Source organism: Pangasianodon hypophthalmus, chromosome 5, assembly GCF_027358585.1.
Source record: "Pangasianodon hypophthalmus isolate fPanHyp1 chromosome 5, fPanHyp1.pri, whole genome shotgun sequence".
Taxonomy (NCBI): domain Eukaryota; kingdom Metazoa; phylum Chordata; class Actinopteri; order Siluriformes; family Pangasiidae; genus Pangasianodon; species Pangasianodon hypophthalmus.
This window is the reverse complement of record NC_069714.1, coordinates 20,420,854-20,442,076: the sequence shown is the minus strand read 5'-3', so window position 1 is coordinate 20,442,076 and position 21,223 is coordinate 20,420,854. Positions and strand designations below refer to the sequence as shown.

General features: G+C 38.8%; 1 protein-coding gene across 1 annotated transcript in view; it reads left to right on the top strand.

The window, feature by feature from the left end:
* Positions 1 to 21,223, top strand: part of LOC113525902 (uncharacterized) — a 32,257-nt gene that overhangs the window by 3,008 nt on the left and 8,026 nt on the right. Inside the window, exons 3-15 of the mRNA XM_053234226.1 lie at positions 1,029 to 1,301; positions 3,750 to 3,879; positions 5,244 to 5,432; positions 6,087 to 6,259; positions 7,392 to 7,584; positions 7,756 to 7,829; positions 9,246 to 9,408; positions 9,703 to 9,879; positions 12,556 to 12,717; positions 13,455 to 13,586; positions 13,935 to 14,018; positions 19,186 to 19,253; positions 20,912 to 20,978. Coding sequence (XP_053090201.1) covers positions 1,029 to 1,301; positions 3,750 to 3,879; positions 5,244 to 5,432; positions 6,087 to 6,259; positions 7,392 to 7,584; positions 7,756 to 7,829; positions 9,246 to 9,408; positions 9,703 to 9,879; positions 12,556 to 12,717; positions 13,455 to 13,586; positions 13,935 to 14,018; positions 19,186 to 19,253; positions 20,912 to 20,978 — 1,885 coding nt within the window. The remainder of the gene's footprint in view (positions 1 to 1,028; positions 1,302 to 3,749; positions 3,880 to 5,243; positions 5,433 to 6,086; positions 6,260 to 7,391; positions 7,585 to 7,755; positions 7,830 to 9,245; positions 9,409 to 9,702; positions 9,880 to 12,555; positions 12,718 to 13,454; positions 13,587 to 13,934; positions 14,019 to 19,185; positions 19,254 to 20,911; positions 20,979 to 21,223) is intronic.

Below are 21,223 nucleotides of genomic sequence, written 5' to 3'. Positions count from 1 at the left end.
AACTCCATTTTTATATGGGGTTCAGGGGTCCAAAAGTAATCTGGACAATTGGCTACTCAGTTGTTTTTGGTTGGCCGTGATTTGTTGCATCATTAGTTCATACACAAGAGCTAACCAAATGTCTGGAGTTGACTCTAGACATGATAACTGTACCTGGAATATGTTTCTGTTGCTTCACAATATGACGACTGAAGAAGTTGTAATTACAGTAAAGCCGAGTATTATGACAATAAAAAATCTAAAGATGTACCTAAATAGCTTGAAACATGCACTTCACATTGTCAGCACTGAGATACCGTAAAGAAACTCGAACATCTATGGTTGCTTTAGTGTTTTATGCAACTTCGCAAGACCTAGCCACTGGGGGCACGACTTGCAAAGGGTGCTTGGCTCCCACAGATTGCCGCTTGCAGCTGTATTTATAGATGTGATAATCGCATCTGGAATATGTTTCTGTTCCCTCAGAATAAGTCATGAAGAAGTTTTAATTTAGGTCACACAGAATATTGCAACAATGGAAAATCTATCAACATAGCTAAAATGTCTTAAACGTTAATGTTAACCCTATTGTGCCAAAAGCAATAGTTTGGCACACTGTTAAGAATCAAGAATGATTAGTGAGCTTATTGTATATATAAAATAGCAAAGAACCTGGCAGACCACAGTAGTGGATATCCAAAGAACATCAAGAAAATCTGTTGAACAGAAGAACAACACTATTAATGATGTAGGCAATGATGTGTCAGAGTACACTACCGTAAAGAGAAGAATACAGCAGTATGACATCAGAATATTTCACACAAGGTGCAAATCATCAATAAACCTCAAGAACAGAAAAAGCCAGGGTTGAGTTCGTTAAAATGTAAAGGTAAATTACTATAAAGATAAATTCCAATCCAACATGCTTAAAGAGCCAAAACAACACACCTGTATGATATCACATTTAGTCACTGTTTCACAAATGTCATTGATGGAATTAAGTGAAACATGACCAATTGTTTTCTCTTATATAATCTACTCTCAACCAGGACTACTTCATCTGGAAATCCCAGCCTCCTCTGCTTCGCTTATCCAGCAGTGGACGGCTGCTTAGTGGGGTGGAGCCCACACCCCCTAAAACCTACAGCACTAGGAGAGGGCCGCTTATTCTATACTCAGAAGATTTTGCCTTATCATCCTCCCAACCTGACAAGGTCAACAGGAAGGAGCGGGCTTTCAGGGCGTCTAGAGAGGAAGCGGAGTTTGAATTCTACTCTATTCGAGATCTGACTGAAGCTGCTTTAGCATATTGTAAAAAGCAGGTAACGTCTGAATCATCAAGAAAGAACAAAGGAGAACACAACAATAATTAACAGACCACTGTTCATAAACAGATCACTACAGCACAGGAAGAAACATATAGTAGATATAGGCTTATTATGTATATTAGACTATAACTATAAGCCAAAGCCAAATACATGCACTGATGTAAAACCGGTCCTTCTCTGTTAGATTTAGCCGGTTAAGAGGTCCAGATCTGCTACAAATGAACCATTGTGTAGATCTGGCTGAGGTCAACTCCACACGGCTGACTTAAGGAGCAGTGGGACATAAACTAAAGTGAGAGGGCAGGCTGCAGTAAATCTCCCAGCCTTTTACTGCCTAACTGAGTTTAAACTCCGGTTCAGGTCAGGGTGACAGCCTTCACAGCAGTATTAGTTTACCAGGCCTAGTAAGAGAACCGCAGCTCTATTCTGGTCCTGAGAGTTAACACCATCCTCAAGGCAGAGCGATTAAGTGCTATATATTAATTTTACGTCTCATTCGCTAATCTCTCAGAGCGGCTGCACAGCAGCACCTGGGCTCAGCTGATAAGCCTGCAGCGTGTATGCTCCACACACTCTCACTGCTCAAGGTGTCTCCAATTTCCCTACATTTCAAGCCAATCAAACTGCCAATTTAAGTATATTATCCTGATTGACCTCAGCATGATACAAGCTGCAAATCTTAATAAAGTTGTCCTAAGGGGCTTTATATTAGCAGACAGTCCATAATCTATCCGGTTCCTCTCCAGGACAATCTGCAAGTGCGCCACAGGCATTAGCCAGTGCCTCATTATATGAACATTAATCTTCTTCCCTTAGCTGAGTTAGTGAACACTTTGGCAGAAGACTAAAAGATACCACAGTCAGTCTTGTAGAAAAAAACAAATACAGACATGCATTAGGGATGTATCCAAATACACATGCATTAGGTTTCATACTATTCAGGTGTTTCCTAAAGAAAGCTTGCCAGGAAGGTTCACAGGGCATTTGGAACTGGGATCCCACAGGATGTAACGAAAAAGTCACAGTCAGATATGAAACGTATGGGACAAAGAAATACCACATCCATGAATTCAAAACATGAGTCTGAGGTGCTATGCAATGCATATAGAGCATTAATTCAGCCTTACTAACTGGGTCATGGCAGTTTAACTTAGGCTACCAATCTGGTGATAGTTTGAGAAATAGAACCAATTAAATTAGAAACTATCACAGACAGGTACAAATAAAAACAATAACTGCACCAATTTAGAAACAAGTCCTGTGAACTTCTCAAGCTGAGCTTAATTATGAACTGCGTGATGTAGCTGAGGTTGAGGAACTGACATGCTCACAGTGCTGCCGTTTCTACCTGGGGTTTTCCAGTTCATGATCATTTTTTTAAAGAAAGTCCACATCCTCTTCAGATATAAATCTGAATACAGATTCAGTTATTTGAAGCACTAAACAGATACAGATTGTGGCACTGTGTTACACTCCTCACATGCATATTTAGCTCGAGAAGTTTCAAAATTGGTCCTGATTCCCATATCGCAACCAAATGTTTTGTTCAGATATAATGAAAATATTTTCAGGATTTGTCTATTCATCACAATAAGTGTTTTGAAGCAAGTTTCAAGCTTTGTATTACTCAAAACCTTGGTGTACATAATGTAGATTAATAGCATAAGGCTGGAGTGCTGGAGGCACTTGCATGAGCAGCTGGAGTGTGTGACCCAAGCAGACAGAGTGTCAGGCCAAAGCGGGAATGCTGCAGGTGATGAGAGCTGAATGTAGTAATCAGAGTGTTTACGGATCAGGACGCGCCCCAGCATGGAGACGAGCCCTCGGTGTGGGTGGCCTGTGCGTAGAGCGCCCCATCTGTCACGTTCTGCCTACAGCTGAATGTAAACAACACAGGTGTGCCCCGGGCAGCCAGGAGCTCCAAACAACTGCAGATGCAGTTCTTATCACTGCACATCTGAATTCATGTAAATCGTATTCATACTTTCGCAGACAGATGATGCTTTGCAGACAAAGACAAAATAATCAGTACATCGTGAGCGATAATCTAGCACAAATTTTGTATGCAAGTAAAAGAAAACAACACACAAATGTTTTATAAACAGTGAGCTGCCTATATAGCACAATGCCAACCTTTCATTCTCTCACCCTCATCTTCTTTAAGGGTTTCCTAAGGTAACAGCTTTGAAATGCTGCATGCTGCAGTGTTGAACAAGTTGCCACTTCCCTTTAAGGCAGTTACGTGTTCAATTCAGAGTGTGCCAACATTTTAGTACTGTTTGACATGAAGTCCATTTTAAAGACAGTAAATAAGCTAAATTTATGTAAGACATTTATAACACGTAATAAGACATTTGGGATAAATGTTCTGATTTTTTTGTGCTTTAGAACTAGGGAGATGTGTAAAAAGAATTTCATCTTTCTTTTGGTTATTGGTCTCAGGCCAAGGTGGAATGTCATAGAAGCATTACTCAGCCTATGTTGCCAGACCCCAAACCTAGCACTAAGTACTTACAGTCACACCAGAGGCCCGGAGACGAGCGCAGCTATCTGACCCAGACTACTGGTGAAGGTCAGTACATCCTGAAACACATCTGGTGACCAGATATAGCCACTGTTGTTTGTTTGTGGAGAGTCTGGTTCATGTATTAATATTTTAAGCATATGCAAATGTCCTGTTGTATGAAGAACAAAAACAGAAATAATATTTGAGGAACAATAGCTCGAGTTACTTTATCCAATTCTTATTTTGTCAGAAAAATAATTGAGGATGAGATGGTGTGATGAGATTCCCCTTACCAGCCTCTCTTTTTAAACTCCCTTGACATTAATAAGACATAAAAATGCAGCTTGTAATGTTACCCTGTGTCCTGAAGACTATTCTGTCCCTGAAAATGTAAATGAACAAATTTTTTGACTGTAACAAAGCACTGACAGTGGAGACTCTGTCCAAAAATGCTGAATAAAAATTCCTCCCCAAGGAAAAAAAAACATATCAAAAATGATTAAAAAACACTTCATAAAAAAAAATCCATTGTGGAGCATCATGTCCCGTGCAAAAAGTGCTGTCTTTGCAAGTGAAAAATATCTTGAATATGGGTTTATCTAAAATTTCTTATTATGAGATTAATATAAAATCAAATAAGATTATTCAGCCTGCATTTAGATGCTTGTGCTTATTTCAAGTTTTAAATTATCTTATTCTATTAGCAGATAATTTTGTAGAAATAAATGCTTAAAATTAGAAAAAAAATCTGCCAATAGAACAAGGCAATTTCAAGCGTGGAATTAGTAGAAAATGTCTAGAAATAGGTTTAATAATGATATCTTATAGGAAGAAATATTCATGGTCTTTTCACTTGCAAAGATGTCATTTTTGCAGTGTCCCTGAGTACGTTGTTACTACAGAAAACAGTGCATTAGAATGAGTGTATTAATATTAAACTTGTGCTTAATCGACAGTCAGAATCGAGATTTCCGTGCTGTGGTAGAATTTTAAATACTAGCACAGCTCTTAAGAGTAGTGATGAGAGCAAGGAAAATCAGAGGTATTTATTGCTGTGCTCATTCTAATATGTAATTTAAAGCTTGGTAATGCCTTCTCCATGTCTTTATCAAAAAATTTAATTTGTTTCAATAGGTATTAGTATAACATTTTGTACTTATAAGCTTTTATATTATTTTTCTTATTATTATTGTTATTTGTTTATCATTTCTATAATAACTGTTTAACAGGGACTTGTTCAATGCAGCTTACTAATAAACAGATTTTTTTTAAATTGTTGCTCTTGAACAGAGTAAAGTACCACAGGACATGCAGTTATAAGAAATTATTTGTTCTGTGGTCATATAATACCATCCTGTCATTGATTATCACCCTGTTGTAGCTTTGTTTCTTACATAACCTTTCAATGAATGAAATGTACTGTTTTGCAGAAGATGATGAGGAACGTGCTTTCTTCAAACATCAGGGTAACTCTGTATACCCCAAACCAGAACAGGTGCGATATCATCCCCGCTTCCTCTGTTCACCACGGCCTAATCGTCCTCCGCCGGGTCCTCTCCCGCTCCTAACCCCAAGTCCAGCACTCAGACGTGGTGAGGACAGGCCTCATATGGCAACAGGTATATGTTTACTAACTCCTGTACACAAGTAACTGGTGTTGCTACGGTCACATAAAGCTTGACCGTTTTCAAGAGCAGTCTCTGTTTAGATAAATGAAATTCGCAGAATTGCTTTGTGACACTGCCAAAGAGCATGTCGGTCGTCTGGTTTGGGTCATCATTTTATTACACTGGCTCCCATTCCAAAGGAAGCTAATTATATATTTAGAATATGTAGGTCTATGAATGCCTTCAATATACGGCTAAAGTAACAGCAACACGGCAAGATTTTATTGCCTCTTCCCTGCCATTTTAGCAGTAGGAGTACATCTACAGAAGAACTTCTTAGTAATATACAGCACTGCACATTATAAAATGAATGCTTAGAGCAGTGGTGGTTCAGTGGTTAAGGCACTGGGTTACAAATCAGAAGGTTGAGAGGTCAACTGCCAGCATCACTAAGCTGAAACTATTGGGCCTTTGTGCAAAACCCTTAACCATCAACTGCTCTGTGGTGCTGTATCATGGCCTAGACCTTGTGCTCTCACCCTAGTTCCCTCCAATCTAGGATATCCAAAGGAAATATTCAGAAATAAAAAAGAATTACTTTCTAATTCACAACTGAATTATTAGCCATGTTCCAGTGAGATTCACTCAATTTGTATGTAATTACAGGAGAGCCAGCAACCTCTAAGCCAACAGGAGCCGAGGAGCGCTCTATAACCAGAGACAGAAAGACGAGTTTCAGAACAGAGGTAGTGACACCCAAAGCTCAGATGAGCCCAATTCCTGAATTTGATGCTTGGGAGGAAAACACAGAACAGTCTGAGGATCACAATGTGTACATGGTAATGCTGCATCTTTAACCAGTGCTGTGTGCATTTTATTTGTTTCCATCCTACTGAGATTAAATTAATACACAAGCTCAATGTGGCATTTGACTTAAACTGGTTTAAGGCCATGTATTACACACTAAAGGGCTTATTCTTTTTCTTGTACTCTGCATCAAAGTATAGATCAATAGATCATTAAACATGCTAATTTGCATATCAGTAAAATACATTTTCAGCAAATAGGTTCCACTCGGAATGATTTGTTTGTTGTTTTATTGTGATAGCACAATCCATGTTGTCAGGCCTTCACACAGCACTTTATTAAAATACTGTTATTTCACTGAATTTAAGATAAATAGAAAATCCTATATCAAAGTCAAGTTTTAAGATCTTTGGAGCAGTGTGTGAATTTATATGGATCCTTTAAAGGCCTGAGAACAACGACACAGTGAAAACAAGTTATTTTGAGACAACAGCCAGTAAACATTTTTTCAGCCAACAGATTCGCAGAAAACAATTTTTCAGCATGAATCACTACATCATCTAAGTAGAGGATAATTAGAAATTTGTTTTTAAATGTTGTGGAAGTATGAACACTTCTGATGGAAAAATATCCAAAAATCAAAATAACCATTTTTGCCTGTAGTATACTAACTAAAACAGTACCCACTGTGTAAATGTCTACCTTTCTTTCCCTCATAACATTTTCATCTTCTATAATCTGACATTCTCTAAAAATGACCCCAGCTTCCTGTGGTTTCTTCTTTATGGAATTACTACATAATTTCTGAGACATGATTTTCATTACTTCCGCATTAACGGATGAGAAACCTGAAAAGGTCGATTTATAACCAATCATCTGACCTTAAGTGTCTTTAGATTCCACTCTCTTTGCCAGTGTTTCTCATACGATGCATCACACTATTGTTATGGCAGACATTTGGCCTTTTAATGTGGAAATAAAGTAGACTAAACAGAATAAACAGAATGAAAGGAAACGGCATTTATGGCATCTATTTGAGGTTGATTATTTGAAACTTTTCAAACAGTTAAGTTTTTCTTTGGACACAATTTGACCATTACTTCAAAGAACCTAACCTTTTCCTCAATAGCTTTTATCTCCCTTATTTTGACACAAACTCACCAGGTTGCAGAGCATTTGACTGGCTACCCAAAGGACTTAAACGGTCAATGGAAAGAGAATGCAATAGAGACAGGTGGTGAGGAAGGTGGACACGCTCCAAGACCAGCTTATACGAACCTCTCTTTGGGTTGCAGTCACCTTTCAAAAGTCCCCAATGACAGAAGACAAGCAGAGGGGGGCTGGCATCCAAGTCCTGGTGAGCACCATCTACCCTGTCAAAACAGACAAACAATTAAACACTTTCTTCAATAAACTCATTGTAAGGTTTCAACAAAAATATCAAATTTTAGTATTCACATAACAATCTACCATAGTTATATGTCAGTAGATAACCTACAAAATGATTAGTGTTGTATTTCCACTGTAGTGAAACGGGGTGACCTTCATCTACCCCCCATAAAGCAAGCACTCCCTGCAGACGAAGACAGCAAGGACCATGGGGTAAGTCCACATTCCCAGCACAAAAATGTCTCAGGATGGTGTGTTTTTTTTCACCATAACAACTGGTTTGAACAGATATCTCTACTGAACAAGCATTTTTGTGTTGTATAATATATGTCTTAGAAGAGCCAGTGTACCTCTCAAATTGAGAACAAACACCAGTGACAGCGTAAATACCACTTACTGTGTACAGACATTTAAAAAGAAATACTACAGGTGAAAATCTGAGGCAATCAAGAGTGTGTGTATACTAAAGTGATAAAAGCTGTTGAAACAAATAGAGCAAAAACATTTCAGCTCAAATAAGGTTCCATCATTTTTGATGTTAGGCCTCTTTAACGTATCAGTAGGTCATATGATGCAAACACCTGATCTAGTTATGTGACCCTGGATCTAAATCAAAATAACAGTTTAAAATGAAGTAGACCAAACACATGTAAATATACAGCAAAAGTTGAGCAAAATTTCCAGAGAAACGTGTTTCAGAAAAACAGTCCTTCATCAGCTGTGCAAGCAAATGGCTTCTTAGGCTGTAGGAGGTGAAATCTAGATATAGTATATAGGTGATACACTAACTCATGAAATGAACATAACAATAATTAGGTGACCTAGATTGAATACAGAGTGTGAAACGACTAACTATAAATTACACCTATTATATATACACTGTATACATTTAATACTGGATGACAAATTAAAGAAAATTGAAAATAGTGTCTTAATAAGGTGTTGGCCCACTACAAACTGCCAGAACAGCTTCAATGCACCTAGGCTCCAATTCTACAAGTTTCTGGAACTGTGGAACTGTACTGGAGGGATGAACACCATTCTCCCAAAACATATTCCCTCAGTTGGTGTTTTGAATACAGCGGTAAAGACAGCTGCCTAACACATTACTCCAAAATCTCCCACAGGTGTTCAATTAGTACAGTTCCATATGATTTACATCATTTCCATCCTCATCAAAGCATTCAGTGACCCTTGTGCCCTGTGGATGTGGGCGGGGTCATCCTGGAAGAGACCACTCTCATTAGAATAGAAATGTTTCATCATATGATAAAGGTGATCAGTCAGGAGAGCTTTGTACTGATTTGCAGTGACTGTTTTCCCTAAAAGTCAACCATGCCAGCAAAATGCCCTCTACAGCATAATAGAGCCACAATCATCATTGGATGAAAGGTGTTCAACCCACCAGTACAGCTCCAGAGACTTGCAGAATCTGTGCCAAGGAGAACTGAAGCTGTTGGTGTTGGTATTTTGGTGGCCCAAAACCTTAATAAGACACTAGGTTTTTTTTTTTTTAACTTTTATTTCCTTTAACCCATCTGTATATATAAGCTCATTTGTTTTTCTTTTACATGAATGTATAATATGCCTATTAAAGTGAACTTTACATGACTACAAGATGTCTTTAAGCTCAAAGCTGGGAACACAAGTCAAGAAAACCACAAGGAGCCAGTACCACGACTGCCAGATATACACCAGCCCGAAGTCAGAACCGAGGCTGCTGCTCCCAAACCCCCAGAGAGAACTGTACTTAAGAAAGTACTTGTGCTGCTCCCTTTACCAGTGGAACAAGGTAAGACCCAGAGGATGCATGGATAACTACTATCCACTCATAATTACTACCACTTCAACAGCACTGGATGTCAATCCCTGAACTGGGATCCTAGTGCCCTGCACAATGTTCTGTATTCTCTATTGGTATGTACCTCACTTCACCTAATTCCCAATTAGTGATTTGTGATTTGAAGTAGCTACAGGACTTGGAAAGCTTCCCCTTCCTGTCACTTATGTCTCCACATTAAGTTCTCAATCCTTTTGTCTCAGTACCTTGCCTTAAGGAGCTTCTCTCCTGCCTTTGTCTTGTCAGATGGTCTTTGTGGCCTTCCTGAGGAAAAGGAAGAAATTGAGGATGTCCTGGGTAGTGATGTGGAACAGAAAGTGGAGTCGAATAGGAAAGAAGAGAACAGGCCCATTGAACACGGGCGCAGGCTAAAAGCAGCACAACAAGACACCCTCATCGGGTTTGAACCTGAGGAGGACAGAGGTATTCAGATAAGTCAAAACAATGATCTCTGACTATACTCTCACTTTATATTCATTTGTCTGATATTATGTCTTAAGCTACAAGAGCTGGAATAAGAAGAATAGAAATGCTGTTTTTAATTCAATTCTGATTTGCACAGTTGGGGTGGGTGTGTTTCAGCTATTTCAATTTACTGTTAAATATCCAAACATATTACAAAGGAACTGTATACTACTGATTAGTGATTCAAAGTCAACCCACATCATCATAGATCTTGTTTTCATGTGGTGTGATGAAAGTATTGCATACTGGTCAACCAAAACATAAATGTAAGAATGTTGGCAGAGAAGTAGTTTTGGCCTTGCTTTACAAGCATTATAATAGCACAAAACATCGCTCTTGGCTTTGATATAACAAAAAATAACCTTCTGAAGTGCTTTCAGACATTTCAACCATAAAATCACACAGTGAAGAACCTCTTGAAGAAAGAGTGAGGGGAAATGTTTTTACTGGCTGATTATGCCCAAAAATGTTTGCCATTTCTAAAAAGGAATGCATTTCCAAATAAAAAGTGAAGCAAGGATGTACACAGCAATATATATCATACATACATTCGTTTTTTTTGTTGTTTTTTTTTTGACAGAGTGACTAATATCAAGGCTTGTGTTGACAGCTTCTCCTCTCACTTTTAGTTCACATACAAACACCTCCACATGGACTCAAAACAAGCTAAGCTTTACGGAGCTGAAGTGGCTCCTTGAATAGATCTATACTATCACAACAGCAGAAATAAATGAAAAGCACAGCCTCTCTCTGAGGAGTGATCATAGCCTGTCAGTGTACAGCTTAACCTGGGCCTGGCTGCAGTTATTAGAGGCGTATGACATGGGAGATCCGAGCCGTGCTGACAGCGGGGTACTGGAGAGATCTCTGGGGCTGATATTATAAATAACAGCAGACTAGCTGAAGTTTGGTCAACACTCATGAGGTTCTGAGGCCAAACCACCAAAGCTAAAACATTGTGAACAAATATTGAGACCTGAGGAGAGGAAAGCAGATTTTTGGATAACACTGAGCCAGATCTCATCTTGTACTCAAGCAGAACAAGTTCACATAAAATCAAAAGTCTTTTTTTTTCCAGTTCCTCTAAAACAGAGGACAGCTGGATGGTTTAAAACCACACCACATCATCGAAATGGAATCAGTTCAAAGAGGAAAGAAAATTATTAACATGCCAAAATATTACATTATATCATTCTACTCTTATTTCTGTTTTCCTATGGAGGCATTTACAGTAAAATATCACATATGGCAGTAAAAATTACCATTCAGTATAACAGGGTTGGAGGCCTTTGGGTATGAACCATTGTTGAGGCCCTATACCTAAATCTACAGCTGCTCCAAGCAGAAAAAGCAAGGCTGCTATACTATAAAACAGTAACACCTATAACAAAAAAAACAGTACAATAAGTAGTCACTGAGGAGTGAGGTACAATTGCAGTTGCTTCTGCTTTTGACGTTAAATTCAAAACATGTAGTCTTACACATTCACGTTCAGTCACACTACGTGCCTTTCATGTGTTATTGCCCAGAAATAACAGAATGTCTGAATATGAAACTAACTTCAATAAGAGACATGATGCCACTACCTTAGCCAAAACAAACCTCTATACACAGCCAACACAACACATTCTAATACGGACTGTTAACAGGTACCAACATGGCCCACTGAACAAAAGGTACGATAAAGCTAGTCCAAATGAAATTCATTAAATATAATACAGAGATAGGCTTTACCTTTAACTTTAACTTACTTTCCCTTTACCATGTCCTCAGGATTTATTTGCAACAACTTCCTTTTTTTCTTTTTGCATTCAACTACAATATTTTCTGTTATCCAACATTATAACAGTTAGCTAACTAATATTAACAGTCCATGTGACTGAACCTGCGTTCCCTCCTGTTGTCAAAACCCAAGTAAACACAAGTAAGCGCAGTAAGCACAAGCCAAGTATAAGTGACATACACAGTAAGCACAAGCCAAATATAAGTGATGTACAACTGGGCAAATCAAAGCACCTAAAGCCAGTGGCAACATTTGAAAATGTTCTAATAGCACATTTCTCTTGCACATCTGGGGTTGGGGGTGTGATTCCTGCCCCTGCCGTGTGTGCATGTCCTCCCCATTCTTCTGCGGTTTCCTCCGGGTACTCCGGTTCCTCCCCAAGTCCAAAGACATGCGTTGTAGGCTGATTGGCATTTCCAGATTGTCCGTAGTGTGTGAATGTGTGTGCGATTGTGTCCTGCAATGGATTGGCACCCTGTCCAGGGTGTCCCCCGCCTTGTGTCCCAAGTTCCCTGGGATAGGCTCCAGGTTCCCCAGCGGCCATGTTTAGGATAAGCGGTATGGAAAATGGATGGATTAATTTGGGAGCCCCTAAAATAGCTTTTTACACTGATACTACAAATACTAAATATGAATCAGTATGGCAAATGAATCACTATGGCCATTTTTAAAAGATATTGTATATGAATCAAGCCTAGTCTTTAAGATGATACCAGTTACATTCACTGTTCACTTCAAATTGTACTAAAACTTTGCTAAAAACCTGAAATCACTAGACAAGTAAGAATATGTCACATTAGCTTTGTACGCTTTTTTGAAACCACAAAATTGTTGATTTCTTTCTTCTTCAGAACATCAGACTGCCATGGGTCCACTGCCTCCGTTTGTAGGTCGTAGAGGTCTCGGAAAGCAGTGCTCTATGGCAATCTACAGACAAGACCCGCGTGACCCTGCAGATCCGTCAGAGCCTCAGCCTGGCATTATCAGAGGCAGCCTTCCTCTGGAGCTGAGGGGTATCTCACAAGTGATTTATTAAAACCTACAAATGGCATCTAGTCAAAAGCTGATAATTATGCTGATAACTATAAGGCAGGGAGGTAAAAAATTGTAATTATAAAAATTTTAAATACATTAATGAACAACACCTTGTTTTTTTTTTTTTTACCATTTATAGTTACTTAAATGTGTAACATCACCAGGAAATTACTTCCTGTTATCACTTATGTAACAGCAGATATAATCAGTCATTACTTTACTTTCTTAAAATTAAGATTAAAAACACAGCTTGTCATGTTAGAGAAACCAGAAAGGTCTCTGCCCTGAAGTCTCTGCCATGTTTTGTTACAAAGTGCCAACATCCGAGACTCCTTCCATAAATATTAAATAAATGTTTCCTTATACAAAGGTGCATCATATGACTGATTATATGTTTTTATTAGTTAAACATGCTTTTTTACCCTTTTATTATAAAGCTTAGATTATGTGGTGCACCTACTATACAAGCCCTTGCGAATGAGCTGTTACTAGAAATGATAACGTGTTAGAACCAATGCATTCATATAAACCTGGCACTTGAATTACAGCCGGCACAATTGTCAGAGCTGCTGTTAAAGAAAATTAATCAGCACCTTCGAGAATAAGTTAAGCAATTAAATGTCACTGAGTCTGCAATACATAAAGGAAAGTAATACAATCCTTTCTTTGCTATTATTCTTTATTCTCTTGCCCACTCCACTGCATGTGTTTTCAGAGTGTCAGAAAGACGGAGTACTGGGCACCTTAATAATGGGTCCTGCTGGGGAAATCATATGCTTGTCTTTCTGGGATCCCTTAACTGACACGGAGGACCACCCAGCTCTGGAGGATGCCATGAGAGAACATGGTAATCAAGTGTTGTACTGGCTTTTACCTTCTGCCCACAGACCACAGAAAAGTCAGCACTGTGGTTTAAGATGCTCTGAAATAAAAGAGGAGCATATCTTAAATATCATAATGTCACCTTTATCCTATAATCTGTCTTAAAGACAGTTTATACAAATGTAATACAAGGCATAGTCACAGTCATTTAGTGGAGCATTAGGTCAAGGACAGTGATGCTGAGAAGGTCAAGAAGTCAACTAAACAAGGAAAAAAGGCAGACAGTGAGGCCAGTGAAGAAAGAAAAGGAAAGAAGGAAACAAGGTGTAAAAATAAAATGTCTTTTGTGAAAATGTCTTTATCTTTATCTAAGTTGTCAGGGTTATGACCTCTGAAGGTGTTCTGGAGGAGTCATCGATCATCTTGGACCAACTAGAAGAGCAAGCTACACAAACAGGTCAGTATCTGTCCAAACAGGATCATACAGACAACCCTATTGTCCTAATCCTAGACACTGGGCCTCATTTATCAAGCTGGATATGAATGCATTTATTCATCAATTGTTCACAGGTGCATTTAATGTTGTATTCATGAAAATCCAGTTAGTACGGAAAAGCGTTCATATCCTATGAGAGCTCCTGAGATTGTGTGTAAATTTATACACAAGTAGACCCACTAATGTGAACCTCAACTGATCGGATTCAAATTGTATAATTGGCGATGAGCTACTGCAGTTTTATACACCGATTATGCTTTCAAGTTTAAACAGCTTATTTATTTCAATTAAGCACACAGATGTAATGAAACTTTTGTGAAACTCTGTCATTTCATAGTAATGACTTGAAAGAAAGAGATTTAAAAAACTTCATAAAAAATATGACTAGTAATTCAGCAAAAGAAATGATATCTTATAAAGGACTATTCAAGGCTGAGCTATATTACTGGAAGAGTTAGCACACACCGCACTTAGGAGATGCTCTCACCATTTAGTCGTCATTTTTTGTTTTCAGCTCTCTGTGAGCTTTGCCTTTTAAGGAGTATTTGTTGGTGCCACAAAGTGCAAATCAGCTGTGCTATGAAAGCACTTGGCATGTTACAGGTGATTGGCCTTTATCACCATAACACACTGGAGTATGAAGAAAATCAGCATTATGGAAACTTTTATAAATCTGGCAGGAAGTTTTAGCTCAGTTTGGCCTCTGAAAAACACTCACACATAACTTTACTAACAGATTGATAAATGCTACTATTACAATACACAAAGGGACTGTTTAAAAAGCATACTACAAATTTTAGTGGAAGTGTAAATGGACTGGACTCTCAATTCAGTTGTAACTCTAGACACAGCTATACTGCAGATTGAAACCTTGCATGTACAGTAGTTATGTTCATAATAGCGGTTTTATTTCTTATACAGATTTCACATTTTTAGCTCCATGTCACTACACTCTATTGCCACATGAATGCATGCAGGTAGTCTAAAACTAAAGAATGCTATACACACATGTATACAGTCCCCCTCCCCCTAAGTCGTGAATGCTCCACATCTGGTAGTGTTTTGCAGCAGTGAGGTATCCCGGCCGGAGAAACGTGATCTCCTTCCAGGCCAGGGCTTAATCCCAGCCCAGGAGTCTGTGTGACTGACAGAGGCTGTGTTTTCTCAAGCCGACCTCTGGAGCTGCTCTGTTTCCTTTATCCTGTCACTGGTCAGAAAATGAACCCCCCCTCCACAACTACTCTACCTCACCGACCCAACCCCCAACCCCTCTCCACTCCCTCTTTTATCCATGCTGTACTCTTCACCGCTTCTCCCCCTTTCCTCCTGAATGTTGGGCCTCTGGAGAAAAAGAAACTGTCTAAATAAAGATCCTTTAGGCAAATGCCCAAAACTGGCTACATGGCCTTCAGCAAAGCAATCCAGCTATAGACTATATATAACATCCAGCTCAAGAGCTTATGTGGACATGTATGGGGAAATAATCTTTAACAATCCTGTTTGGCAAAATTTAGACTAATAATAAGTTTGAGTACACTTTTCCAGTTTGAATTTAATGAGATTAAAATTCAAATACAAGATATTAACTCTAGAGAAACTTGCTTAAATACAGTCAAGTTACCAAGTCAGTGTTAATGAATGCTTAAAAGATTCAGGCACGCACAGCTGCACAATATTATTTACATTCACAAGGATCCCTGCTGTAGACAGCTTTGGATATTAACTTTAAGTCTAAAGCCAATAAGTGTGTCCTTAAAATTACCAGAAGATTCTTTACGCTTGGCTGTCGTGACACTGACAAGGTGCTAACAAGTTCATGACCAAAAATAGCCAGTGGTGTAGCAGAGTCGACACATTGTAATCTAGGGCGTATGGCATGCCAGAGCTGTTGGCATATGTTATGGATATCTTACTAGGAGAGAACTGATGAGAGAAAACGTGTTCAAAAGAATTTTAACAAGAAAAAAAGCATACAGATTGAGCAATCTGGTCTGCTATTAGATATATTTGAGGTTAAAATGAGCATGGACTGCTCAGGCTGCAAAGACTGACCAACAGGCTGGATGCAGGACGCTTGGTGAAAAATAACTGAACAATTGATCATTGAAAGAAACAACTCTCATCAGTTCTGACTAACTGATACTTGATCATTTTACACTGTTACCAGATAAAAACTGGGGTCATATAACCACATCCAAAGCATCCACTGGCCTCTAGTGGGCAGTATTTCTTCTTGACCTGTCCCTAAATTCATTTAAAAAAAAACAAAAAAACAATCCATTTCAAAGACGTAGTTCTAGAGTAAGAAATGATCCCAGGCTGAGATAAATGACAAATGTGGTATCAAATGTGTAGTGTTCATGGGTCACATGTAGTGTTTATAGTCTCAGACTGAAATCATATACCAGTCCTCGATTTCATCACTACATATGTCTTCCTAATAGAGAACAGCAAATGAAGGGAAGCATGTAACATGATACTGTGCATTCACTGACAACACTTTTTAAAATGATTACCCACATCATAATTCTTAACTGGTTTAAAATTTTAAATCACTCTGCACTGTTAATAGCAACGGAAATAACATTTAAACAGCTATACTTTGTTGGCTTGAGTCTGATAGGGGAGGAAAGGTGTGAAATAAAAGTGCCACTTCAGGTTAAAGCGATATGTGGTGGCCTACATTCCATGTGGCATGGACGCTTACTGAGGGGTCCAGCAAGGGTGGAGGGGTTCAGAGAGACCAAGAGAGAGAGAGAGAGAGAGAGAGAGAGAGAGACATGCAGAAAGTGAGATGTGAGATGGCAAGAAAGGAAAAATACTAAGAGTATAAAAGGAGAAGTAGGAGTGAGTAAGTGAATGAATGAGTGAGTGAGTGAGTGAGTGGATGCAGTAGAGCAAGACAGCAGAGAGTTAGAAAATTAGAAAAAGAAAAAGGCACAAAGAGAAAGAGAAGTAAAGTGAGAGGTTAGTAAGGAAAATCTTAGGAGTGTAAAAGAAAAAAAAAGCAGAGTGAGTGAGTGAATGGAAGTAGAGCGAGACAGTAGAGAGACTGAAAATGAGAAAGTAAAAGGCATATTTCTGTTGCCATTACGGGGGATTTGAGTCATGGCAGATGAATAATAGGAACAGTTGATTGGGCAAGTGTGTGGGACCAGAGAAGCTGGAGCGGTGAGTGAAGCATGGAGAGACACAGACGTGGAACAGCCCAGCTCTCTGGAATGACTGCTGCACTCAGCTGAGCCTGAATGGCAACAGAGAAAGGCAGAACCTGTCCCCCCTTTCTCTCTTTCTCAGTCCCTTTCAGTATATCTTCTTAACACACCCTTTTCCCCTTCTGTCTGACTTCAAAGCGGCCCTGGAACCCATTAAAACAGACAGACTCGTCGAAAAATAAACGGTGCCTCGTTGGTGTGGTGGTGCAGGAGAGCTGGCCCCTGTGTGTCTGTGTGTGTGTAGGCTGTAAGGTGCAGTCTGCCGCGCTCTGCTGGGTCTGATCTACTGCCCACAGGCGTAAAGCAAATACCACTACTCTGTAGCCAAACACTGTTCATGCTCACCATGTCTCCCAGGGCTTGAGACAAATAGTACATAAACATCTGACATTTTAAAGAGTGTCTGCCTGTGCATGTGTGTGTGAGTGAATGAACAAACACAGTAAAAAAAAAAAAAAAAAAAAAAAAAAAAAAAAAAGGCATGGTTACCCATGCAGTATGTCAATTTCACTACTGAAAGTGTCACCTTTTGTCTAGATACATTCAATGGATGGACAGATGGTTCTATAAAGGCCGGTTTTAATGCAAAACTAGAGTTTTACAGTTTAAAAACAATTAAGCCATTGTTATATATAGTTGCTGTCTTTTGTAAGGATAAAATACATGGCAGTGATAATGTGCACAGGGTTAATCTTAGCGCTCCCTCTAGTGGAATGAAGCTTTATTACTACATGGCTGACTTGCCAGCCCTGTGGTACCAAACATCATAATCCAATAAACGTGTATAATAGGCATATGCTGCTGATTTCACAGCCCATGAGGCTCACTTTAGTGAGTCTGCGTCCATCAGCACTGCTGCAGGAATGTGCAGTGTTTTGGGTTCTGTAAAGTGAGACCTCTCCGGTCACACAGGTCAGATTTTAGGTCAGATACACTTTCAACAGAGCAATATGGTTCTCTTTTTTTTCCTGTGCCAATTGGATACAGCATGGCATTGTTGTATAAAAAAATAGCCTTCTGTTTAATCCAAAAGCATGAGAATTATTTCCTGCTTACTTCAAGTGATATATCGGTGTTAAATTACAGCTACAGTACAAAAATATTTTTCCTTCCTGTCAACTGTTGAAAATAAATTCCTGATTAGTAAAAGCTATGAGTACGTAAGCAGCATTTAACGCACAATTTCTAAATTAAACATATAATTCAGTGCTACTTACCACATCTGTAGCATGTGTGCAATTACCATGGATAAGAATTTTGCACATTTCCCTGTAAAAGAATGAAAGTCACTTGACAAATCCCATTATTTAGTATTTATTTTTGTAGAAGGCCTTCATGCATTTTTCTGTTAAATGAATAGCTCGCCCTTTAAGAGAGAACTACTTTTAAGAAATAGAAAATACGTGGTTATGTGTTACCAAGTTAGTCACTATAGCTCACGGCAACCTCAGAAGTCCAACATTTCCATTTGATAGGGCAAGAATACAACAAAACTCTAAGGAACGTATAAATAACCAGAAATCCTTTTTAACTGAATTAGTGAAAATTTGGAAAAAAAATACTTAAGGACAGATTTACACTTTCAGTAATGTCTGTTTCACCCTAAGGCCTGCGCTGTAAGAGTATGGCTGCAGTTTTGTATGTACATTATAAATTTGTATATTTAAACTTGTTGGAATGCAACAGCTGCCCTTTGACATCCATAGACACCATAAATGTGTTTCAGGTAATCAAGGTTTCTTTCTTTTTTCAGTATAGAGAAATGTAATGAAATTCTTGTCAGTAGTTATCACACACACTACAGAGGCAGTGTGTAGAGATTAGGTTGGAAATGCAAGAGTTTTTCAACTTCTTTTTTTTAATTCTTATCCTAGTAAAGATCAAACAATCCTGCATCTGTTTTCCTCTTACAGGAGGACTGAATGACAGAGAAGTGGAGGCTAAGCGAGGTCACAAGAAACAGTCCAGCACTAAGCGAGAGGTATGAGCCTGAACTAAAAGCCCTGCTGCACCTGCACACCACATCCCACAGTGTATTTACTCAAACCATGATGTCTCAGCATGTTAAGTGACCGGAGGAGCACTGAGAAATAAACACTAATGAAATATGGTCTTCAAATGAACCAAGAATCATGTCTTAGCAGAATCCAGTGTACTGTTGCCAAGCAGAGTTTATGATCCATGGATCTTCATGTAGCTGAAAGAAAAGAAGCACAGCTGCCAGCTAAACTAAGATATGGGTTAAATGTTTTAATGGTGTTATGGAAGCTCACAATGCAGATATGATTAGCTATCATGCTGGATGTCTGTGTTTATGGTTTTGAAGGACATACCTCGAGCTGCTGAACATATGGAGATGGCACAGTGTTCAGGCTGGAGAGTTTGGAGCAAGGCCCAGCTGAGGCTGAATGTTTTTTTGTTTTTTTTTTTAAAACTGTGAGCACGTTTCACATGTAATCGTTTTAAAAAGTGCTGCCACTGGCATTTTAATATTCAGTCATTTATTTGTTATTTGTCCCAGCGGGGCGCTTCCAAAGTGTGTTGTTTGTTTAGTTTTTTTTTTTAATATTTATTTATTTGTTTGTTTATTAAACTACTTTTCAGAAAAGCATTTTTTAAACCTCCTGACCAATCAGGTCGCTGCAAGATGGGTGCAAGTGAGAAAAACAAAGGTGTAAAAAATAGTCTCGATAGTGAGTGAATGTAAGGAAATCTGCAACACGGTGAATCAAAAATATTTCATTGCTAATATTCCAGCGTTGCAATACAACTAAAAATAACAACATGGTTATTTTTGAGACATTCACCGGTATTCTGGCAAATTGTCCTACCTGTTAAGACGTCCTACAAAGTGCACATGCGCGTTTAAATAATATACTTCTCTAAATTCCTGCTTCTTCATATACACTATATGGCCAAAGGTTTATGGACACCTGAACATCATACCAATGTTCTATAAATTCTATAAATGCTCTATAAATAAAGTTTGACTTGGCTAATTTGTAGGCCTTCCCCAAACTGTTGCCACAAATGCTTTTTATGCTGTAGCTTTACAATCCTCCTTCACTGGAACTAAGAGGCCCAACCCCACTGAACTGGAACGCTGACTGCACCCCAGACCTCCTCGCCTGACATCAGTTCCTGACCTCACTAATGCTCTTGTGGCTGAATGAGCACCAATCCCCACAGCCACACTCCAAAATCACTTTGATAAGGACAAATTGTTAGAACACCGGCATGTGACATGATATGTGATATGTATGTGACATCATCTCCAACTGTGATTACTTACAGTCAAGTCACACAAGCAGCTCCTGTTCACTTGAGTTTCTGCCTTCAAGGGGAAATAACCTCCTTATCACCATCATCAAATCAATCTTTATTTCTACTAGTTATAAATCTAGATAGCAAGCTAGTTAGGTGATACTAGCTAGGACTGGTGTGAGCCTCCAGTTACCAGTTTTTTTTTCTCATATCAACACAAAGACATTTTTTTAAAAGAAAAATAAAACATCAAGTATAAAAGCACCCTAAGCTTACACACCTCATTTCACCTGTATATATTTCTCAGACAACACTACCCGGTCTGGTCTGGTCTAACACAATTGTATCCTGTCTAATCTCTCGATTTCTTCACAGGCTTATTTCCCTGAGCAAAGAGTAGAAAAGACAAACAACTGTACAGAAAGTCAGCTCTACAGCAGAGGTAAGAACAACACCTGGCAAACACAACAAATGCCTTTCTCTGGATTCCTGTGATTTCCTGACAATCTTAGTCTTATATCAAGTTCAAAATCAAACCTTGTCAGCTTTTAGTATTGGCAAGTAATGGCAAGTAATCACAGCGCACTAACTCAGTCTAGCATTAGAGATTTTTGGATGGCTGATCCAGTGGTTCAGTTCTGAGCTTGGTTTACTGCCTGTGTGGACTTTCACTCTCCATGTCGTGTC